The 23,911-nt window shown below is 47.1% G+C and overlaps 1 protein-coding gene across 1 annotated transcript in view; it reads right to left on the minus strand.

Moving 5' to 3' along the window:
- KCNQ3 (potassium voltage-gated channel subfamily Q member 3) overlaps positions 1–21,575 on the minus strand; it is a 202,150-nt gene extending 180,575 nt beyond the window's left edge. The window contains exon 1 of the mRNA XM_075705358.1: positions 21,229–21,575. Within this exon, the coding sequence (XP_075561473.1) occupies positions 21,229–21,575 (347 nt within the window). The remainder of the gene's footprint in view (positions 1–21,228) is intronic.
- Positions 21,576–23,911: the final 2,336 nt, after the last annotated feature.

Raw genomic sequence — 23,911 nt, forward strand, 5'->3', positions numbered from 1 at the left:
GCCAACTGCAGCCTATCTGCATAAATCAACAACATAAACAACATACATGAGCTGAGCACTTGCCACCAGAAGGATCACAACCCACCTTGAGATTTGTGCATAGGATTCAGCCCATATATCTCCCAAAATGCAGCAGCAGCTGCCATGAAATGCGATTGCTCACCAGCTCATGGTGGCCCAGAAGAGGAAGAAAATCTCAGTGTTACACAGTTCTCTCTTCTCAGCCTCCCTAAATCCTCTATATTTCCATCAAAGATGGGCCACTGCAATCCAGGAAGGGCAGAGATGAGACAGACCACAGGTAGAGGCAGAGGATGCACGTAGGCTGTATTTCCTAAATTCTTCAGTCCCCCAATGTCACAGGCCCAGGGAAACACGAGGGAACCACACAGTTCAGGTAAGTGAATTAAATAAATCTTCCGAACCCACCTAGAGCTGGTATATGAATCTGAGCAAGATGCGGCAGAAAACCATGATTTAAGAGTGAAGACAGATGGACCCTCCAGACCGGTCAGAAACATAAACCCAGCTGGCCCTGGCAAACGGGTGCATTAGATGCAAATGCTCCATCCATCACATGCTGTGTATGAGCAGCCAGCTGCATAGTACAGCCAGTGGCACGACCATGTATGAGACACCAGCCATAAAACAATATATGTTCTTGGATGAATGCCGTCACTTTTTTACCCCACCCTCTCCATCCAGCAATACGAGTAGAATAGCCTCCAAGACCAGAAATCAGTTGCTCCTTCATCCCTGGTGAGTTGAGTTGGTATACAACTGAAGCTGAATTTAGCAGCTGTGAAGCATGACAGCCTTTAGTTGGTTTGCCTTCTCTCCCTGGGAGTGAATATAGCATAAGCAACAAGTTTGTGTGTCCACACCTTTTGCTACCAAGCCCCACCTAGGCTTGGAGTCTACCTTCTCAGGAACTGTGACAAAGCAGAGGTACCCTAAGAAAGTCATTTAATCTGTGACATAACCAAAGACACTGCTAGCATGGATGTCAGCTTGGGGATGGCTTTTGCGTATTGTTTCAAGGACAGTTAGAGGGAACAGTCACTCCAGTGGTCCCTGACTTTTAATTCCCAATGTCTTGCCAGAACACACCATGAAGGGCTGAAACCCCAATTCTTGGAGAATGTTTGCTAATGTGGAGCATTGCTGTCCCTGGAGTGACACCACTCTCTTTTCCACCAGTGATACCAACTTCTCCTACTTTCTAGTCCCTTTTTTTCACACTCTCCTTTTCACTGTCTGTCCCCTGCACAAGGAAGGAGCAGTCTGTGAGAATCAGAAAATCCAGCACTATACTCCTTCCAGTCTTCCCTTGCAAGAGACTTGTCTCTGTACCACGCATGCAAAACACTAAGAATACTGGAGCATTGGGAGTACTGTTTATTACAGTAATCATAACTGTTTTCTTGTTAAATTATACTGGCCCCAGCTGGGCAGTCATTTTCCGTATCTTGTTATGTACGAACTTGGACACATCTTGGGGCATTGCCCATCCTCTGTGCTATGTGCACAGCACAAGAGACACAGCTGGGCAGGGTGGACTGCATCTCGCTGAGGAGGTCAGGTGTATCTCAGTCTCACCAGCTTCTCAGGAGAAAGTTGAAGGGAAGCAGTGGGATGGGACCTAAAAGTGCTGGAAGGATTCTGGGTTACTCTGGGAGATACAAGGATGCATAGCCCAAAGAGCTTCTCTCTCTGCTTGTCCCTGAAGTTACTTCAGTAGTGTGTATAAATACATTAAAAATAATTTCTGGGTTAGTAAAAAGGCACTTACTGCATCCAAACAGGAATATGAGCTGTGGTGACTGCCATTTCAAACACACATTCATAGATATGTCAGACATAACCTTTGCCCTCACATTCACCTCCCACTCATTTCAAGCTTATCACATGACTACACACTGCTAATAATTTCCTTATCTCCACTAAAAATTATTCGGGGGCCTAAAAAGGGTGCCATGATATGAAGATTAATCTCCAACTAAATGCCTGATTTTATGCTAGATCTGCTGACTCAGAACGAGGCCAGCAACTTTCCTCTGCCCAATCTTTAAAAAAAAACCCCAAAACCAAAAAGCAAACAAAAAAAAACCCCACCAACCTGCAGGGAATGTCTTGTAGATGATACAAAACCATAAAGAGAGAATTACGAAATGTCTTGCACCTTGATACCATGTTGCAGGGTAAGGCATTACATGAGTCACAGAAGTAAAGAAACTTATTGAAGAGAGGCACTGTCAGGCCATGAGAACAGCTAAAATCGTCACCCCACTTATGTGCCTTTCACAGTGCTGCTAACTCTTACGCTTACTGTTTTTTCTCTTAATCCCCCAGGCTGTGGATCAGGACACATCATGGCAGACACAGCTTCCTTTTTTTTTTTTATTTTTTTAAAAAAAGAAAGAAAGAAGAAAGTAGATTTTTTGCTTCATTGTTACAAAGAAAAGCTGGAAAACCTGACCACACAGTACCAGCCTGAAGAACCACAACCCAATTGGTAAAGAGAATCCCCTCAAAGAGTAATTTCAACCAGCAGTGTTTAAAGCAGACACATTTTCAGGCCTGATTCGGCATGAGGCTGTTTTCCCATGCTGGAACAGTGGCAGATGCCATCTCTCCAGGGCTGCACCACCAAAGCCTGGGGCTCTAGCATCAGGGAGAAAGGAGGTGAAACAGTTGCTTGTTAACATTTTCTAAACCATTGCACTGCTGCACAGTGAGGACTACCTGCGATGGCATCATTGGCATACTTCTGGATCAAGGGGTAGAAGCTCTAAACTTACTTTCTCTTTACAGATATTCCTGCATGGTTGTTATTTGAGGTAACAGGGAGACTGCTCCTGAGAGTGTTTAAGCAGAAGTGTAACCTGCCTTGTGTCTCATTGGCATCCCTTTTTATAGCTCAAGAGTAGATGAAGCTATTCTTCTTTTTTCCCCATGAAGTTACAGTTAACGTGCCTTGAATATGCTGCTCCTTTAGTCTCCCTCTTTATTTTTTAGACCTTCTTCAGGATTTGCAGCTAAACCGTGAATGTGTAGGGGAGAGAGGGAGGTTCACTGCCCCAGCATCAGCCCCAAATTGCCACAAAGCACAATGTCCTTGGATTTCAGCTCTGAGGGCTGTGCTCTGCACTGAAATAACAAATGAAGTTTAACTCTCCCCTCCTGATGTTCAGATGCCAGCATGTAACTCATAGCTCTGCGCTGCCAAGTGAAGATGACAACCGTGACATGTATGAAGAAGATGGATACACCTCAGAAACCATGGTCCCCTGGCTGCCCGCAGAGCAGGAATAGCTCAAGCAGCAAACAGCTGATTTCCACCACTACCTGGCCAAGACACCTCACTGCTGACTGGGTCTTGGGCTTGTCCTCAGTCTGCCCAGAGCACACGGGGTCTCCCATGTAGACCAACAGCAACAACAGGTTTTACACTGAAGGCACTTTGCAATTAGAAGAAAATATGCAACTTGTCTGAAAAGGGCACCAAAGCACCAGGAGGGCAATTAAGTTGTTTTCTCTATACAAGCAGCACCTTCATTAAGTAGCTCCTAACATGTTCACCTACAAGAATAGCCTTAATTCCCCTCCTCCTTCTGTTTTACCTCTCACAGCGCAGTTACTCCTCTTCCTTCTCCCTTTTGCAACTTTATTTCCAACATCTCCCTTGCCTCCTTCTCCAGTTTGGCTGCTGGTTTATCATCGTCACTGGAACTGCATTCACAGCTTCTGGCTTCTTCCCTGCACCATTGCTGCTCCTACCTCACCCTAAAAAAAAAATTGGCTTTCTTGCTTATCCCCCTCCCTCCCCCTTTTTTTTTTTTTAACCAAGTGGGCTGAAAACCATTCTTTTTTCTCTCTGGACAAGGCAGAAACCAGACAGGTCCATCTGTTCTCCTTGCAGGATCAGTGGCAAAAAGACTGCATGGACAACCAAAAATTACATCCCACTCTTCAACAGAGCTGACAGCTCTGAAGGAATGACCATATTGTAATTACTTTTTTAAATAACTCAGAGATGCAGCTAGATATTTGTGCTCAGGAGAGGACAACATTGACTTGGGGCCCTTTCCAGACAAAAAATCCCCACATCTTGGCAATTATTATTTGGATATCAGTGTAGGGATGACATTGCCCAGAGGGACCAGAAATAATTTCTGACCCCAGTCCCATGAAGCTATGCTACACGAGCTTTGATTTCTGCAGGCACATGGAACCTGAGGGATGTCAGCAGAATCCCATAGGAACATGAGGTGAACCTAAGAGGCACAATAAAAAGATTTATGTACAAGACTGATTCAGAATCCAATGCTGCAGAAATTTGGTGGTCTTTGTTCATTTATTTACCTGCTCTGAGAAAGGTGTTCCAGACTGTATGAGATTTTAATGTTTGGGGCAGTCATCTTAAGGCCAAAAAGGATGGCTCTGTTTTAACCTCTTGTCCAGAGTATCACAGAATCATAGACTTATAAAATCATAGAATGGTTTGGGTTGGAAAGGACCTTGAAGATCATCTAGTTCCAACCCCCCTGCCATGGGCGGGGACACCTTCCACTACACCAGGTTGCTCAAAGCCCCATCCAACCTGGCCTTGAACACTTCCAGGGATGGGGCAGCCACAACTTCTCTGGGCAACCTGTTCCAGCACCTAACCACCCTCATGGTGAAGAATTTCTTCCTTATATCTAATCTAAATCTACCCTCTTTCAGTTTAAAGCCATTACCCCTTGCTCTATCACTACATGCCCTTGTAAAAATTCCCTCCTCCAGCTTTCTTGTAGGCCCCCTTCAGGTACCGGAAGGTCGCAATAAGGTCTCCTCGCAGCCTTCTCTTCTCCAGGCTGAACAACCCCAACTCTCTCAGCCTGTCTTCATAGGAGAGGTGTTCAAGCCCTCTGAACATCTTCAAGTACTTTGTAAAGTTATTATCCCTGCAAAGCCTTCAACAATGTGATTAGGATGAGATTCATCTCACTTAAAGTTTATAATGTAGGTGACTACATCTAAGTCATGTATTGAAGCTCCCATTATAGTCAAGGGAGATCTATTTATTCATTATCATCTCTGGTGATCAGGAGGAGATTTATCAGTGTCATCATTTACTTCAGGATGAGCTGAACAATCACCAACACTCCTATAGCAGTGGTCTATACTGGCAACTGAGGAGATTCAAATGACTTGGCCACGTTTAGACACTTACAGGGAAGACACCTACATTTAGTCCTAAGAATCCTAGCCCAATTACTATTACTGCTACTACCTATGCTGTGTTACATTATGATGTTAACAATTCAGTCAAGAAACAAGTGAATCTCTTTTTCCTGAGTTGCTTCATCACTTGTCTGCTTATCTGTTGCTAAATCAAAACAAAACAAAACCCAACGTATTCCTAGTTATAACTCAAAGTGCTACTTAATCACCAGTCAAGAATACACAGAATTATTGATTTAAGCCCATATTTTGCAGCTAAGCTACAGCCTATGGCTCTTTTGGAAAATTCTCCAAGTTTGGTTTAAAAATGACAAGTGGAAAATCGATAATTTCTTGCACAAATTCTTCCAGCAGATTTCTGCTCCCTTATTAGACCTTATCTATAGCCTGCATTTATCTTGCATCATCTTCCAACCATTGCTATATCATCATTTATGCAATTAAAAAGCCCTCTACTATAACAGAAACTCCCAGTCTTCATAGCCTGGAACAAACATTGATGGAGCACTCAGATTAATACTTATAAACACATTATCTACTTCAAGTTGCTTAGAAATTAACTCATGATAGAATAAGTGAAAACAAGCACAGACAATGAAGATCAGCACTGACACATTTCCATCTGCTGAAAATTTCTTCACTCATACTGATAATGTTTTCTTTAGAGTTACTGTTTCCAGAAAACTATAAGATGTTACTCTATAACAGAAGAGCTTTTCTGTGGTCTCCAGCAAAATGTTGCTTTGGAGGTGACAATGTCCTGCTTTGGTCTCTGGGAGCAATGTTGTGTTCTCATTCCATGTGCTGGGGAATGTGGTGATTCAGGCAGTAAGACACAGCATTCAGCCCTGCCTATACGCTCACTTGCTAGAGAAAGTTGCTGCCTGTTTATTGTTCCATCAGGAGCTCCCATCCTTTATTTTTCTTGGTTATCAACACTGGCAGCAAATGGAGCTGCAAACCAGGACCTTGTATTATCATCTTGACTCTGGGAGCAACAGCTGCAGGTGTGGTTCAGGCTGTGTTATGAAGTAGCACGCAGATCTTGCATTAGCCTGTAAGTCGTACTCCTAACCCCCTTCCTCCTACCACTGAGACCAGGAATGTGGAAAAACTCAAGGGATTGATATTAGCTCAGTTTGTACCCTTTCTGGGAAGAGAGATGGGTGTCCACCTCCACTTCATGTTCCCTCTTTCTGGAGAGAACAGCTGAGTCACCACAAGAAATCTGTTACCTACACAGGTCATCAATAAATCACTCTTTCCCTAACACCACTATCACCCCTAGAGCAAAGAGTGATCAGGAGCAGTGACTCAGAATTGTGTGGATCTGAATCACAACAACTCTAAGAGCTTCTCCTACAGTGATGCTGTTTGCGTAGGGACTCTAACTTCGGGCTGTGCCCAAAGTCACAGGCTGGTCCAGCGGGAGTGCTTTACCACCGGATGCCGAATTCAACATTGGGGAGCTGTGCAACCAAAAAAGAAATACTAATGATGATGAAACACAAGGTGATTCAGAGATAATTCCTGCACCTAAACTACCTTGCACCATACGGACAAAGTAATTCCTATTGAATCCCTACTCTGAGGGAATTGGAGGCACAATCTTGATGCTGACATAGGTGAACTCAATGTCAAAATCCAGTTAAGTTGCAAACAGTATAAAAAAGACCAAAAAGTAAATACAGCTATGTCCGGGTAACAGACAAATTGTCACGTCAGCTCCATCAACCTGCTGTCAGCACTTAGGCCAACAGAATTTAAGTCAGACTGAACCCTACTGTTGTAGTGACATAAAGTACAACAGGATGAGGGGTCGCACAAAAAGCACAGCTGCATGATCCAGTGATTGGTGCCTTCAGTAGTGAGGTGATGAATGCCACCAAAGAAAGGAGAGAAGGTGGGATTGAGTGAGGAAGGGAAGGGACAGAGAGAAAAAGATAGGAAAGTCAGGAGGAGTCATAGAGTAGGGATAAATTATGGAAGACCAAATGATTCTTCTGAATGATAAAAAAATAGTGGAAATGTCAAATTACATCAGTAAAAAAATTGAGAAGTCATTGGGAAAAGTCTCCTGTTTTCACTGAACTCTGCTGACTACACTAAAGATTATCCCTAGCATTTCACAGTGTCAGTACTCCAAATGTAGATAACCTCGGTGCTTGTTAGCCTAGCAACAAGCAACTTCCTTTGTGGTTAATATGAGGGTTGTTTCCTCCACAGTGTGCTGACCTGCCCAGATGTTACATCTCACTTCTGTCCATGCATATTCAGGATTGAATGGAATGGGGAGGGCGGAAGAGTCTCCATGACTCTGGACCTAGAAGCCTGCCCGTTATGAGAAATGCATAAAACAACATTTACTTCTGTGAAGTGCAGGCAAATCTATCACTGCTCATAATAGAAAGTAGTTCAAATCTTGGAGATGCACAAAACTTAACTGGACACAGCCCTGAGCAACCTGATTTGACTTTGAAGTTAGCCCTGCTCTGCGGGTTGGACTGGAGACATCTAAACCTTTCATAACTGAATCGTTTTATGGTTGCAATTGTCAACTCCCTCCTACAGCCCAAACATCAGACACAACCTACACCAAGAAATGGGCAGAAAGATAGTGCTTTGCTTGCTCAACTTCCCCAGCTTATCTGCACTGTATTTGTAAACTAAATAACTGTATTTGTTAACTAAATAACTGCATTTATGAAGGAGGAAAAATCCTGCCTCCACTTTGGGGAGCAGGGACGGAAGGAAAGATTCCATGCTTGTATAAGCCAGCTCCCAACACGAAGGAAACAAGCCACGAACACCATGGTGTGAGTACTGGCAACTCTGGGACAGGTTGGTGCTCACTTGTTATCTTGCCAGGGGATCTCCATCTCTCCTATTCACCTCATTCCTCAAGCTGTCTTAACTTACTGGGAGGGCAAGTTTGTTGTGGCAGGGAAGTACCTCACCAGCGGTGCAGGACCTTGACCTTGGACTCTGACACTAGTAGAATATCAGTAAAAAATGAAAAGATTTTGTAGTGGGTCCAAAACAAGCTTACAGTGCAGCAGCCAAATCCAATTGTCCTTCTGACTTTAATAGATTTACTCTACATTTGCACTGACATGACTAAAAGAGGTTGCTGGCTCAGTATTTCTGCAAAAATAAGCAAAACACAAACTAGCAGCTGTTAAAGAAATACACCACCACCCAAAAATGCTTCCTTATGTCAGGGCATTTTCATGCATTGAAATTTTGTACAGTTCTCCGATGATTTCAGTATTAGGTTCAATTATGCTAGTTTACTGCTTCAGCTGGTGTATGGAAGTGAGTATGCCCTCTAAAATACTGAATGGTGCTTACATATCTACAATGTCTCCAGCTTTACAGAGAAAACTATAGCACATAATAAACAGTCTAAGCCTATGAATGACCATCACAATCACCCTTGTTCAGCCCAGGCCATTCAAATTGACCTACATTTGTTACAGGCTTCATAAGGACAATGTCCAAGCCACTCACAAAGTGGTTTTTGGTCCCTAAAAGACACCTTGTAGAAAGCAGTGTTGTCTGTTCATTGATTTGGGAAGCTAATTTTGAGTGGTGGAGACAGGAGGAGCAATTCAAATGGACACAATGGACACAGGAATAGGAAGAAGCAGGAATGCTGCTGGCAAACTCCCACCACAGTAATTCCTGCGCCCAGGTAAATCCCAAATGGCCGCAACAAGATGGAGGGAAAACAGAGTCAGTCACAGTCCTTGGATTTGAAGCTTGGTACAAGAGGTAGTTAAGTCTGGGTTTGAGCATGAGCTCAAGATCAACTGCAATTATGATTATAAATGAAGAGCAAATTTATGGGAGGGCTTCAGGGAGATAGACCCCATAGGAAACCAGAAAACAAAGGGGAGGCGGAAAGGTAAACTCAAGACTCCCAACTAGGGAAAGATCTTAAAGCTACTGAAATCAGGAGCATAAGTAGGATGATGAAACTGAGGACATCAACTACACCATCATATTTTTCTTTGGCATAATGTCATGGGTGACTGTAGGCCTGTCAGAGCCTGCGATAATAAGCAGCCACATATACACAGCTCTTGAGGAAAGGAAATTAGAATTTTATGTTGAGCCTAATATTAATAAAAGCCTATGTAATAACAAGTGTCATATTCCTCTTCCCTTTAAAAGTAGGACTCGTCTGTCTGAAAGCGGCTTTTACTGCAGACATTTACCAGAGATCGAGTCACCTCAGCTCCTGCTATACACAATGGAGAGCGGCTCAATGGAGCTGAAGCTGTGATTTACCTCCATGTAAAGCAGACCCCTACATCTGGTTGGATTAATTGCACCATAAAATCTATTGATTGTATTGACTAGATCTCCACTGACTATAAAGAGAACTTAAATACCTATTGCACACACAGAACTGTACATGAACATATCTAAATTTAGTTATCTTAATGTGGCTTTGAGTCCTGCCTCTCAGGTCAGGCAAAAAGTTTTCCATCCTTCAGGTGTCTTCAAGTGTAGGCACCTAAATTCAAGTTAGTCACCCGAGGTCTCCTTTGTAGTCAGTGAAAAGTTTCAGACACTGCAAGAAGTGATTAATCTCACCTATTTTAGGATGAGATTAATTGCACTCCAGAAATTTCTATTTCCTGTTTTTCTTCAGCAGCTATAAAAGGAGTCCAGACAGCTACCTCAGATAAGGCGCTAGATGGATGGATCCCATTGTGAATGTTGAGAGACAGCCTCTCAAGCCCTGAGGAAAAGCAGGGAAATCCAGTTGGTTTAAGTAATTTAGCAATGAAGAGAGCAGCATATTTGAGAATGTGCTATGTGATAATGCCATATTCTGAGAGCAGAAACTGCCATGAGCATGCAGCTACCAGACCCCACCTCTGTGCAGTGTCATTGCACCCAGGACCTGACAAGGTAATGGAGCAACATCTACAATAATGAGACAAAATCAGAAGAAATGTCCAAATATCAGCAACAATGCAACTAGCAATATCTTCTGTGTTTTACACAAATCATAAAAGGTTTGGTAATGAGTGATCAGTGGGCACTTCATCTTGGATCAGTACCATAAAAAATTATTCTTTTGTTAATATGCTAAGATGTGGGGGTGAGGTATTTGAACCTCCATGGGAGTTTGATCAGCACAAGGAGAGTTGAAACAGGAAACACAAAAGCCTTGACAAATTCCCATGAACAGGAAGAGGAAAGGGTATAGAAAATAAAATGTGTTATTGGACACACACATAGGGTGAAACCTATACTATTTCAGTGGGGTAGGATTTCTTGGGTCTTTTCCTAAGTGACACGTCTTATCCCAAAGCAAAGTGGCTTTTTGTGTAGACCCAGGAGGATATCCTCAAAGTGGTAAGAACTCACAGATGACAATTCTGTCTATTCTAGTAACCCAAAGATGCTCAGTCCTGCTCTGTCCTTGAGGCCAGCTGGCATGACCAGTCTCCTTATCACTGACCTCACTTGCCTCTAAAGTAGGAGCGACACACAGACTCCTACTGGGGGTGGTCCCGGGTCTGCAGCAACACTTCATAGAATCATAGAATCATAGAATGCTTTGGGTTGGAAGGGACCTTTAGAGATCATCTAGCCCAACCCCCCTGCAGTGAGCAGGGACAGCTTTAACCAGATCAGGTTGCTCAGAGCCCCATCCAACCTGACCTTGAATGTTGCCAGGGATGGGGCCTCCACCACCTCTCTGGGCAACCTGTGCCAGTGCTTCACCACCCTCACTGTAAAACATTTCTTTCTAATGTCTAGTCTAAATCTATTCTTCTTTAGTTTAAATCCGTTATTCCTTGTCCTGTCACTTGGTCTGGGCCCAGTTATTTAGTTGTCTCAGACTAAAACCATGGCGCAGGTCATCTGGAAATGTTGTGTTAATGGCCAGTGTGTGCCACTGCTCAGGTACATCCCCAGCATGGCTTTGCCAATTAGTCTAGACATAGTTAATCACTACTCTAGGCATGAGAAAAGCCGCTGCCATATCTGCAGTGCAAGGATGGTCCTGAGCCGTGGCCCTATGCATCTGGTGCCACTGTGCAGATGGTGTCTGAGGTCTGATCAGGGAGCCTCGGCCAGTTGCGTGCATTGAAATTCTTCCAGCATGTCTCACGAGAGCAGCAGTGTTAGCAAAGGTAGAAGAGCAAATTCCAGTCCTTGTAATTACCTTCCTAAATTAATTCCCCTGCAATTTCAATCAGCTGCTCTTGACATTCCCTCCTCAGGGTGTAATCCCTCCTCATAAATGCTCTGAGTGGTACATGGAGAGGCAGGAGGGGAACAAAGATAAGCAGAGCTGATGCTGCACTGCTTAGAGGCTGGTGGGCAACTCCCTGCCACGCGCTTTGGGGATTTCACTATCAGTCCCTCAACAGCTGAACTTGCTTCTCCTCCATACCCACTGAAAACAGAAAATTTTAGACTCTCTGTATTTACAGTCAGTGGGGAATGCCCTGTAAAGAGTCTTCTGGTTTAGGATTAACATCTCTGTCCTTCACCTGAAGTTAAGTATTACCCAAACCAAATGGCTCCTATAAAATATATAAGAACTAGGACTTGGATGGATAGGAGCATTTAAGCTTTCAGCATTGCTTTAGCTCTACTCTAGTGGTGGACGGCACTGGGAACATTGAATTATTTTATGACCTACACACTTACCATATCAAAAGCTTGAAAAATCTGAGATGGGAAGATAACAATTAAATGCGTATCACTGAACTAAACAGATAAACATAGGCTAACAATCAGGTTTGAACAAAAAGAAATTAGGAAATATTTGCTGTTTTGACATAGCTGCAACGTCTCATAAAATCTTAGTTCTAGTATTAATTCAGATGACTGGAAGAAATGACATGAAATTAAAAACTGGCTTCAGAGCTATAAATAAAGCCATAACAAATGATATCATATGAACCAGGAAGGGGGCAAGTTGTTATTTAGTGAAATGCTGAATGGATTTTCTTAGTTCTGGTCTTATTAAGTGCTTCCTTAATGATCTTTAAAAAGAATTAAATTGAATGTTAACAAAATTACGAGGTACTAATCTAGAAGGTGATCAAAACACCAGTGAGGACAGAAGAAAGTAGATATGAAAGGGTCTGGAATTAGAAAACACCACTGGAGAGTCAACATGACAATCGCAAACTAATAGAGTTTGGGAAAGGAATACAAACCACATCCACACAGCTCTCAGCAACAATTCTAAAGACAGGGAGGACAAGCGAGATGCAAGTACCCATAAAATGAAATAAAGTCTGTAAAGTCAAATATGGATTTGATGGACAGCCCAAATATGGACTGTTCGATGGATAAGGAATTGGTTGGATAGTTGCATCCAGAGGGTAGTGCTCAACGGCTCGATGTCCAAATGGAGACCGGTGACAAGTGATGTCCCTCAGGGCTCCGTACTGGGACCAGGGATGTTTAACATGTTCATCAATGACATAGACAGTGGGATCAAGTGCACCCTCAGCAAGTTTGCAGATGACGCCAAGCTGAGTGGTGCTGTTGACATGCCAGGAGGACGAGATGTCATCCAAAGGGACCTGGACAAGCTGGAGAGGTGGGCGTCTGTGAACCTCATGAGGTTCAACAAGGCCAAGTGCAAGGTCCTGCACCTGGGTTGGGGCAACCCCCGGTATCAGTACAGGTTGGGGGATGAAGGGATTGAGAGCAGCCCTGCAGAGAAGGACTTGGGGGTACTGGTAGATGAAAAGCTGGACATGAGCCGTCAATGTGCGCTTGCAGCCCAGAAAGCCAACCCCATCCTGGGCTGCATCAAAAGAAGTGTGGCCAGCAGGTCGAGGGAGGTGATTCTGCCCCTCTACTCTGCTCTGGTGAGACCTCACCTGCAGTACTGCATCCAGCTCTGGGGCCCTCAGCACAGCAAAGACATGGACCTGTTGGAGTGGGTCCAGAGGAGGGCCACCAAAATGATCCAAGGGCTGGAACACCTCTCCTACAAGGCCAGGCTGAGAGAGTTGGGGTTGTTCAGCCTGGAGAAGAGGAGGCTGTGAGGAGACCTTATTGCGACCTGCCAGTACCTGAAGGGGGCCTACAGGAAGGATGGGGACAATCTTTTTAGCAAGGCCTGTTGTGACAGAACAAGGAGTAATGGTTTTAAACTAAAGGAGGGTAGATTTAGACTGCATATAAGGAAGAAATTTTTTACAGTGAGGGTGGTGAAGCACTGGCACAGGTTGCCCAGAGAGGCAGTGGAGGCCCCATCCCTGGCAACATTCAAGGTCAGGTTGGATGGGGCTCTGAGCAACGTGATCTGGTTAGAGCTGTCCCTGCTCACTGCAGGGGGGTTGGGCTGGATGACCTCTAAAGGTCCCTTCCAACCCAAAGCATTCTATGATTCTATGATTCTATGATAGGAAGCAAAAGACAACCGCTACCCCAAAACAGGATTAGGATTCCTCCACTGTTGCTGCCATACAACAGACCTGTAATGCTCTACCACCATGTACCAACAACCTAGAAAAAGTAAAGTAGGAAACACTTTGGCAAGATTAATGCATGTAGGGGAAGTGAGTGAGAGCACATGCACCTCAAAAGACACTGGATGCTTCCCATGTCAGGGTCTAAGCATCTCTCCAAACTGAGATTAGCAGTGTTGGAGATATGCAACTCTGCTTCAGCATGGTTTTTAAAACCCACACAAACAAGCAAAAGGCAGCACCTCTAAGGAGGGCAAGGTTTTATCTTGGTGACTATAACCAGAGGTAGCTATTAAGGTACAGGAAGGATGAAGGCCTGTGATGGATCCTGTGGAGAACTGTAGCTTAGGAGGATGTCACACGGCCCAAGTAGAGCAGCAAGTTGGTTATGCAGAGGAAGATGATGATACCTAGTGCTGCTTTCCACCAAATCTCAGTCACACTCTTCTGCTTTGGATGACCTCAGTGTCACCTTGGATAAGTTCCTCCTGACATCAGTGGGACCTTTCACTTACTCCAATTTAAACATGCTCTTAAGTAGTTTGCTCGCTTAAGGCTCGGGAAGGCAATTTATAGATTTCCAGCCTGAAAGTTCTCCCAAAGTGCCTTTTTCCAAAGTAGGTTACTGTGAACCTAAACATCCCTGGGCATGTCCCTCTCTCCACAGGAAATGCTAAATTTCCCAGATATCATCCTAAGACAGAAGGTAGCATATACTTAACAGCTCTTGTGGACCATATTCCTTGTAAAGCTGTTAATATTTGTTATCGCATTTAATAACAGTATCTGCCAGAAGCAATAGCAGATGCAATGGTTCCGTGGCTCCATTCCTCCTGTAAAGTTCCACGCATAAGAAGGGAAGATAGCATTATTAAATACAAGAACATTATAATTTACTTATACCATGCAAGACTGGTCATGGTAGTATCCAACCACCCAGCTGCCTAGCTACATCTCAAGTCACCGATCTATTATGTTGCTAAACAAGATATGAATGATCTTAACACTCACTTGACTGATTTTGTTTGGAAAGCTTCTTACAGCAGTTAAATTAGATCCAAATTACTCAAGTCTAAACCTTGTCCTTGAATATGCATTCTATCACCTGACCTTGCACATACATCTCAGTGCTGGAAAGGACTTTCTACTGACCAAGAAATACAGAATTGTGCTCTACATACACGCACAGGTTTGTACACTGGCAAAGCTATGAATAAAGAGGATTTAATCAAGTGATGTTTGAAGACAGGGAGCCCCACAGAAAGAATAGGTGAGTAGCTTTTGGTGTGATGTTTGGGAGAGGCAGGCACTGCTGGGCACCTGCGTGTTCACCTACAAACACTCAAGCATACAATGGTACATAACTGCCATTTTATGTACATGAGGATTTTTTAATCCAGCTGTTAATATGCATAGGCTTTAGTTACTATTTTTTCCATTAGATTTATTTTGAATGTTTCTACATTATGCACCAAAATGAGCAAAATGAGCATGGAAAGTTTCTCCCTGTTAAATTTTTGAAATGTCTCCCTAATCTCCATCTCTGATTAAAACAAGAGTAAAACCCATGTGGCCTCTCCGCCAGGCAGCTGACCCGGAGGTGCCCAAACCCTGCTGTGTCCCATGAGGGACATGTTTGCTGCAAGGAGCAAGAGAGGCACAAGAAGAGACTGAGATGGCTTTTATGAGCCGAGTGGTACCTCCAACCAGAGCCCCAGCTGCTGCGCTGGAGATACTGCAATAAGTCTAGACCTGGGCTTTACCACTGATGGTGCCTCCAGGACTGTCAGAGCAGCACTGAGATGATGCTACTCCTCACTACCAAGTTTCTCAAAAGAGAAGAAAAACACGATTTGCTGGCTGCTGGAGGGGCTTTGCTGTATCACCTCTCATCAAAATGTTGACTTTTGGGACTGTTCAGTTTTACAGAAATTATGCCAGGGGCTCTGCCTGCTTTCTGAGGGGCTTATTCCTGGGCCAAGCTGACAGCATCAAAAAACTGGCTGCTGAGTGTTTGCTGTCGCTGGCGGTGCCAATGCTCGCCCGCACGTTCCACCCTCCCTTGTGCATCGCCAGCCGTGGAGGATCTCACCACCCATCCGGATGAGGCCACACGGCCGCATCGCATGGTGCTGAGCTGGAGCTTGCACTTGCAGGCATTCAGGGACCTGCATCCCCACGGGTTTGGGGAACACTGAGGTGCACACCTGTGCTACAGGCAGCTGTGTGCCTGCAGCTTCTGCGAGCCCACTGAGCAGGCATGAAGCAGCACCAAAACTCGGCAAGTTAGGAGCGTAGCCATGGCAACGCCAAGCACACGGGCTGACCGACCCGACCCACGGGTACCCACTCCAGGAGAGGGTCTCACTGTCGGCACCAATGCCCTAGCAAGGAGATATGAGGCTGTAGGTGAAAACACACCTATTGCCACCAAAGGGCCAGGTCTGTAATTTCAGAGGTAGTTTGGGTGCTTAAACAAGAGTTGGGCACCTACAAGCTGCTGAAGCAGCTCCAAAGCTACGGTTGGGGATCACAAGCCACTCATATTATACAGCCTGTGGCTTCCCCAGACTCTGCTGCCCCTTCTTCCTCCTACCAGCAAACCCCAGCTTTCAGCAGCTGGTGACCGCAGCAGTTGAGATGATACAGTCACATCTCGCTAAACCACACGCAAACGCAGGACAGACTCTGCAAGCCTCGACAGAGATGCAATCGCAGAGGTGTGCGGTGAGGTCTCCAGTGACTAAGACTTCATTATTTTTTACAAAGTATAGCGCAGAATATTTATCCGTGCATTATGATGAATTAGCATAAATAATTAAAACAGAACTTGTATTGGCGAACACGTAAGCAAAGGGCACTTGCTAATGGACCAGGCTTGCTCTGCTGCTCTGGGGACTCACTTAGAGCTAAGTCCATGCCAAACAGTCCAAGGAATGATTCATATTTATCCTTCTTTTTACCCCGAGCCTGTTCCCATCTCACCCCAGATGGTTGACACAGGCTGCTGCATCAGTGCATCTTACGGAGCATCTCCCAAAGGGCAAAGAAGAAAATAATGAAAAGTCCCTAGACCTTCAACCTGTTCCCCAAGTCCCTCAACGCTCTTTTCCACAAACAACCCACCCACAACCAGTCATGCAAGAGGTGCTTGCCGGTGCTTCCCAGAAAACTGACTGATGGATCGCATGACTCTGCCTCCTCTTTTTATTCAGGTATCAAGTGATATTGAAAGAAGATTGCATGGCAAATAGGGAAGGGTTTTCAAGAGTTCCCCGTGGTTTCCCTCTCTCATGAGCATGTATGCCACGGTGATCTACACCAGCAGAGTGCAGCCAATATTGCACACTTTCCCAAAAAAGAAAATCTAATCCCAAGCTTTTTCCTAGTCTTATTTTGCCATAAAAGAAAAGGCTGCAGTTGTCTCAGAGGATGGCATGAAAACAAGACTATCTCCTAGGTACCTCTCCTTCAGCCTCTCTTTTCTTTAAGTCAGGTTGAAAATTTTCCACAAATTGCAATTGCAAACTTGATCTGTATTTTGTTACCTTTCTGGACTCTGTCCATCATCCACCAAATATTTTGTGTTTACAATTTTGTGTTTACAAAATAAACTGGAAAATCAAAATCTTAACTTGTTTTCAATTTGCCATTGGATTCATTTATGCTGGGCATAAATAAAGCATTTGGATCACACGTGAAGGCAAACAGGTATTGAGTCGGTCTCCCTGGCCAAAGTACACGTCCCACGAGGCACAACCACAAGGGTTTCCTGCAATATATTGCACTGCTCAACACAAAGGAAAATACAGTACATCCTGGGATCAGCAGTTACACCTACAGGGAGACTAGCTCAGAAAAGAGCAGGGATAGATTCTAGCCTGAGCTCCAACCCCCAAGAGACATTTCTGAATTAAAAACCTCAAAGCTTAAACCAGATTTTTTTTTTTATTTTTTTTTTTACTGAAAATGTTCAGCAGGAGTTTAGCTTTACAGAGTGAAATTTTTCATGGGAAAATCAATTTTCTTTTACCAACTATGTCATTAACATACTTCCATATTGCCAAGAAGTCTGTGAACCCTGGTGTCCTAGCAGAGGGGAACTTCACGGGTGTCATGTCAACCTCCTGTCCAGAAGAGCTGCCAGAGAATAAATGTTTTCAGATGGTGAAGGAAACAGAGTCAGCTTCTTTAGGACCAAATCACCTTTCTCTTTGCTATAAGGATAGGTTTGGACAATCTGACTTGTGCAGAACAAGGAAGGAGGAAGAATCGCAAAGAAAATATCTCATGTCACGTTCTGTAAATCACTGCCAGTGAAAGCTGCACACTGACACTGCCATCAGGAATTTCTCCCTTTCTCCCCTGCATCTTTGTCCCTAGGGCTTGGTAGGGCCTGATCATGTTTATGCATTCTTATTGAATTATTTCAGTAGATTGAACCGTTTCAGTAGATCTAACCCCACTTAAACTAAAGTGAACGTTTACAACAGGCGCTGCGTCAAACCTTATTTATGTGCACATTGTAACAGTGAGATACACAAAGGATCATGACCCCTTTGCAGCCATATGGGTATCACTGTACAATTTAACAAGATCCCATCTGTACCACCCTTTTAAAAGTTCTGGCATCCAAGGCTTTTGCAAAGACCTTTGCAAAGCCCCTTCCTGCCCCCCCACACAACACCCTCGGTGTGTCCTGAAAGTTGCAACCCTCTTCCATCAGCAGCTTTGCACCTCCTAAATCCTGGGATATACAGAGCACGGGAGTCCTTTGCATCATCTCTTCATTAAACACCTCTGAATGCTTGGATCTGTAAGGGATTCATCACATCCACCCATGCTGCAATCCCTTTTGGCCCTCAGCTGTTTATTCTCTGGGTTTTTGTATATGAGAGCAACCTCCTTACTCTTAATTTTGGTTGCACGGTATTTATTGCAAAGTTACTCAGAAGATTGAGACAAAGTGTAACATGTCATTAAGATAAATGGGACTTTTCTTGAAAATTAAAACAGCATCAAATTTGTAGATTTTATGGAAAGGCTGGCAATCTCTCACCTACTCAAGGGAAAGTGTAAACTGTTCCAGTATGGAAAGAAGCACGGGGGGACTGCTGGGATGGCACTACAGTGTCACAGCAGCACCTCCAACATGAGAGAGGCTCCTTTTCAGAAGGAAAAAGGTTAAAAGACAATTAATTTGAAAGCAAGAACAAAGACTCTGGATATCAACTTAGGTGCTGCTTCCCCACTGCTCCTGCTCTCGAGCAGGTCACTGCTCTCCAGAAGCAGGAAAAAGCTCTGAAGCCTGTCAGCAAGATCTCAGCACACTCTTCCATCACTTTCAGCAGATTTGTTTTGTAGGGTTTGATCCTACAGCGAGGCAAGAGCCCACAACTTCTACTGAGTTCAGAAGGAGCCAAGACTGAACACAAACACAGCGTGGCCAACGGCAACCTGGGGCTGCAGAGCCCCCCCGGGTGTCCTGGGAGGGGACGGGACATCTGTGCCAGGCTGGCAGACCAGGACTTGTGTATTTTACTTCCTTTAAGGATAAAGGACTCCTAAAAGTGTTTTTTCATTAATGTTGAATTTGGCACTGATTGTCTCAACAAGACTGTGACTGACTTCTGTGGGAGCAGGTCAGACTCACATCTCAGTTTTGCAGGACTGAGTAGCCACCAAAGAGCAGTTGGCCACATAGAGCATCAGGTCTGCTCCTAAGAAGGATCAAACCTTACAAACATATTGAATTTTTTCCCATTCGATGATCCATACTGCATAAGGATCTTAAGGTTAACCACACGTCTAGAGAGCTATCTAAAGCGCATGTTGTAACTTGGAAGTTGTTATACCATTGCAAGTAAATGCGATTCTCTCAGGTCACCCGAGCCTCTCTAGACTCATCCATGGTCTTACTGCTTATATCCAGACATGAGCACAGGCATGGACTTGGCCCAGCTGCCACAGCTGTCCACAAACAGAGAGATGCCAAGCGCTCATAACGCTCTGGTGTGTGCTAAAGCCTCACGTACACAGTGGGGGGGGGGGGCTGACCAAGGCAGGATGAACGGGGTGCCCCTCCATCCAGACGTGGCTCTCCCCAACAAGAAGCAGCGTTATGCAATGCTGAGCACGACCGAACAGCAAGCTCCGTACCGAAGAGTCTTCCCAGTGTAACACACCCCAAACGCTGTCGGTCCCTGCCTGCTAGCACAAGTTTTCCTACGGCAAGAAGGGGTGAAAGAGCTGAAAAAATGTCATGACATCCAGTGTCCACATTTTCAGAGAAATGAAGCTGGAAAGCAGGAACCTTTGTCCCAAGACACGCTTTATGAAAACACTGAAAAGAGGGGAGCAGCGATGAGTGAGTGGTACACAGCAGCACTTCAATAGTGAACGCTGCCTTTTACTCCTTGCCGACGGCTAAATCCCTGCAAACATCAACAAGAAATTTGCCTGAAGGTAAAAAACACAGCCCTACACTCAAGGTGTTTATTTGCAAGTGCAAGGACTACACCAAGGATCAGGACTTCCCCAGATCCAGCTCCAGGCTCACAGACCATGCAGCCTAGAGCACTTTGTTTGTCTTTGGCAAACCAATTTCAGAAATCACTGCTTAAATCCTCTGTCACGCAGAGCTCTGTACACGTTATGGCATTAAAGAAAAAGAGTAACACCAGGATCACGGATAATCCCTTGGGTTTTCAAACATATTCACAACACTAAAAACCACATTTATTTTAATAGAACTCTGCCAACTCCATTATAAACAGATTTATTTCTTCTATATTCGTTACGAAAACTTTGGGGGACAGAATTTTCAGGAATGCAAAACAGTGGTCATTAACTTGACCTGTCACCTTTGGGCCACAAAACGAGTTTGTTTCGTGGCCCTTCGCTTGTGGCCAGTTTAGGTTTCTGGCTGACAGGGCTGCAACGCTCGGGTTTCGTGCACTGCAGGGTGACGCTTACTGGACCAAAACCCGATGGCTTCCTTTGACACTTTCAACTAGTGGAAGAGTCGGTTCACTCGGGGTTTATGGCAGCTAGTTGAACCGCACGCAATGCTCTAGGCTGAACTGAAGCCGGCAGCGTCCCCTTAAGAGCTTCGAGCCTTAAAATTGCTCAGAGCTCGGTCTTCCTGGCATCCCTTTTCCAGGGTCTGAGGCACAGGGGCTCGGGCAGCCGCTCCAAGGCAACGCGGGTACACGTACGGGAGAGAGACACAGCCTTAGAGGAAGCCGCTCCTTTTGGAAAACCCGACGACAGGGGAACAAAATACAGAAACCCACTCAGCAGCACACCCCAGGAGCCGACCCCTGCCGCCCCCCCGCGCCGGAGCCAGCCCCCCGGAGCGCCTCACGCCCAGAATGATAAAGCAAAACGGCGGCCCGGGGCGCGTCTCCGCGGGGCGGCCCCCGGGGCAGCCCCCCCCGCCGCCCCGGGACGCGCCCCCGGGGAGCCCCGCGCCGCGCCCCCGCTCCGCGCCCCCGCTCCGCGCCCCGCGGGGGCTGCGCGCCCGCGTACTCACACGAAGGCGTGGTAGAGCAGCGCCCAGCCGCGGGGCCGCTCCAGGGCGTCGTAGATCAAAGTTTGGATGCGGCGGTACTTGGCGTGGTTCCGCTTCACCGGGCGGCTCAGGGGGGTCTTCGCCAGCAGCCCCAGCCCCGGCGGGCTCCGCTTGCCGCCCTCCTCCTTCCCGCCGCCCTCCAGCAGCAGCGTCCCGTCGCGGTCGGCGCCGGTGCCCAGGGCCAGCGAGCCCTGCTCGGGGTCGCCGCCGCCGCCCGCCGCCGCCGCCCGCCGCCCCGCCGCCGCCGCCGCCGCCGCCCCGCCGGCCGCGCTACCGCCCGCCGCGCCGCGCCGCGCCTTCAGCCCCATGGTCGCCGCCGGGCCCCGGAGGCGAGCTGCAGATCGGCGGCGGCAGCCCCGGGAGCCCCAAGGCCATGATCCGCGCTCCCCGCCCCTCCCCCCAAAAGGGTTGCTTTATATATTTATACACATATATACATGTGTATATATATATATGGAGGGCGGGGGGTATAAAAAAAAAAAAAAAAAGATGGGGCGGGGGGAGGCGGTCACATCCCCGTCAGGTCATCCTCGCCGGCGGGCAGCGGGGAGGCAGGAGCGCGGCGGGCACCTGGGCCGGCGCAAGGGAGGGAAATCATCGCGGAGTTTATTTACCAGCCCGATGCCCGAGCCCCTTCCTCCCCCCCCCCGCCTCCTCTTCCTCCTCCTCCCAGCTCCTGCCTCCCCCCAAGCCCTCACGTTAGGGAGTGGCCCATTGTATGCAGCCAGCAAATAGCCGGGCGCCCGCCCCCCGCTCCCCCAGCCCCGGGTGTCTAGTCATCCACGCTGCGTGGGGCACCGGCGCCGGCCCTCCGCCACGGGGCTGCCCCCCACCGCCCCCCCCCCCCCCCCCGGGTGCCAGTCCCCAGCAGCCGCCGCTGGGGCCGCCGGCGGCGAGCGGGGAGATCCCGGCAGCCGGCGGAAGGGGAGACCCCGCTCGACACCCGGGGATCCCCCTGCAGCATCACAGCCCCCCTCCCCCGCTGCGGCTGGAGGGGAGGGAGGGGAGGGGGAGGGCATCCCCGGCCCCCGGCGGGGGGTTGCTTCCACCGCCGGAGCAGGAAGGAGCGGAGGATGGGGATGAAGGATGCCGGGAGAGGCGGCGGGTGGGCGGCTGGAGGCGCTGCCTGCCGGTGCGGCTCCCTCCGAGCCGAGCCCAGCCGGAGCCCCCGCCCGCGGAGGGGGGTTTGGGGGGGGCAGGACGGCCGGGCAGCCCCCAGCCCCGCCGGGGAGCAGCTTTTTGCACGGGTCTCTTGCGGCAGATGCTGCTTCTGCCCCAGCCCGGGCTGCGGTCCCCAGCCCCGGTGCCTCCTCCAGGGAGCCGCGCCGGGGCCCGAGCCCAGCTGCAGCCCCGGGGGGTCTGCCCTGACCCGTCGGACCTAAGATCTTCTCCCACCCCCCCGCTTCAGCGTGTGTACCGGCACCCCAGTCCAGCCTCGGACCTAAGTCCTGAAGGGATGTGGTTTTGGCTGCAAGGAAGATGGGAAGAGACAGCTTTTGTGTGCCCTGCGCCCTCGGTGCCGTGGGATTTCTGCCACAACACACTCGAAACATCCCCTCTCCTCCTGGAGCTGCTCTTGAGTAAAAACCTGCCTGCGGGGCTGAGCGTTCACATACATCTACACCTTGGGAGGAAACAAAGGGTCTAATCGGGCCTTTCTTTCTTGCCAAATAATAATAATAAAATAAAAAAAGACAAAGCCGTACAGATTGCCTGTTGTTTTCATGAGAGGTCCTCCTCCTCCAGATGGGGGATTTTTCCTGGTATCTCCTGAAGAGATGCCAAGACACCCAAGAGCCCTTCCAGACTCATAAGAGAAGCAGATTTGCCACCTACTCTAGCTGCTGCTGCTCTGTTCCCCAAGGGGTTTATGATCTGAGCAGTCCTTCTCCTGTTTCACACACCAGGAAGGACAACAGATGGAAAGGAAGCTCCTGGATGGGATTTCTGGGCCCACCACACGGCTGCAGGGGCCATACTACCTTGGACCAGACTATAGGCCGCTATTGGAGATGTCCCAGGTCACTCAAAAATGACGCTTCTGCCATTGCATTGCTGGGTGGAAGAAGGGCTGGTTCCCCCCTGATATTTGGACCCTCTGAGCAGATTCAGTGCCAAAGAAGAAAAAATGGCTCTCAGTCTGGAGCTCCCCTCTGCTACCGTTCCACTCCCAGTTTGTAGCTAACATATCTGCCTTCAGCTCTGCAAGCTCCAGCATTACTATATCTCAGTCACCATCCAATTTTGAACCTTTGCAACCCCAAGGGATTTGTCCACAAGCAGATGTGAGCAGACAGCGTGCTATCTCACCCACGCGGCTATCGCGTCAGCAGCCAGTGTCAGGTTAGCTGAGATCTCCATGACACTATCAGCAAGAAGTGGCTGACCCGAGCGCAGCACTGGCAACGCACGCGTTCTGCTCCCCGCTCAGCTAACATCTATCAGCATCATTTGAATGTCATTTATAGCTGTATTCCCAAGGAGGGCTGTGGGAGGCTAGGAAGTTTTGATAACTAGGCCATTTATCTCTCTCCAGCTCCTGTTCTACCTCAGTACAATAGTGATGATACTTCCCGATACCACAGGGGAGCTATAAGCGTTAGCGAGGATGTATGGGGTACTGAGAATAGAGCACTTACTTCAG

This window comes from Pelecanus crispus, chromosome 2 (assembly GCF_030463565.1).
Source record: "Pelecanus crispus isolate bPelCri1 chromosome 2, bPelCri1.pri, whole genome shotgun sequence".
Taxonomy (NCBI): domain Eukaryota; kingdom Metazoa; phylum Chordata; class Aves; order Pelecaniformes; family Pelecanidae; genus Pelecanus; species Pelecanus crispus.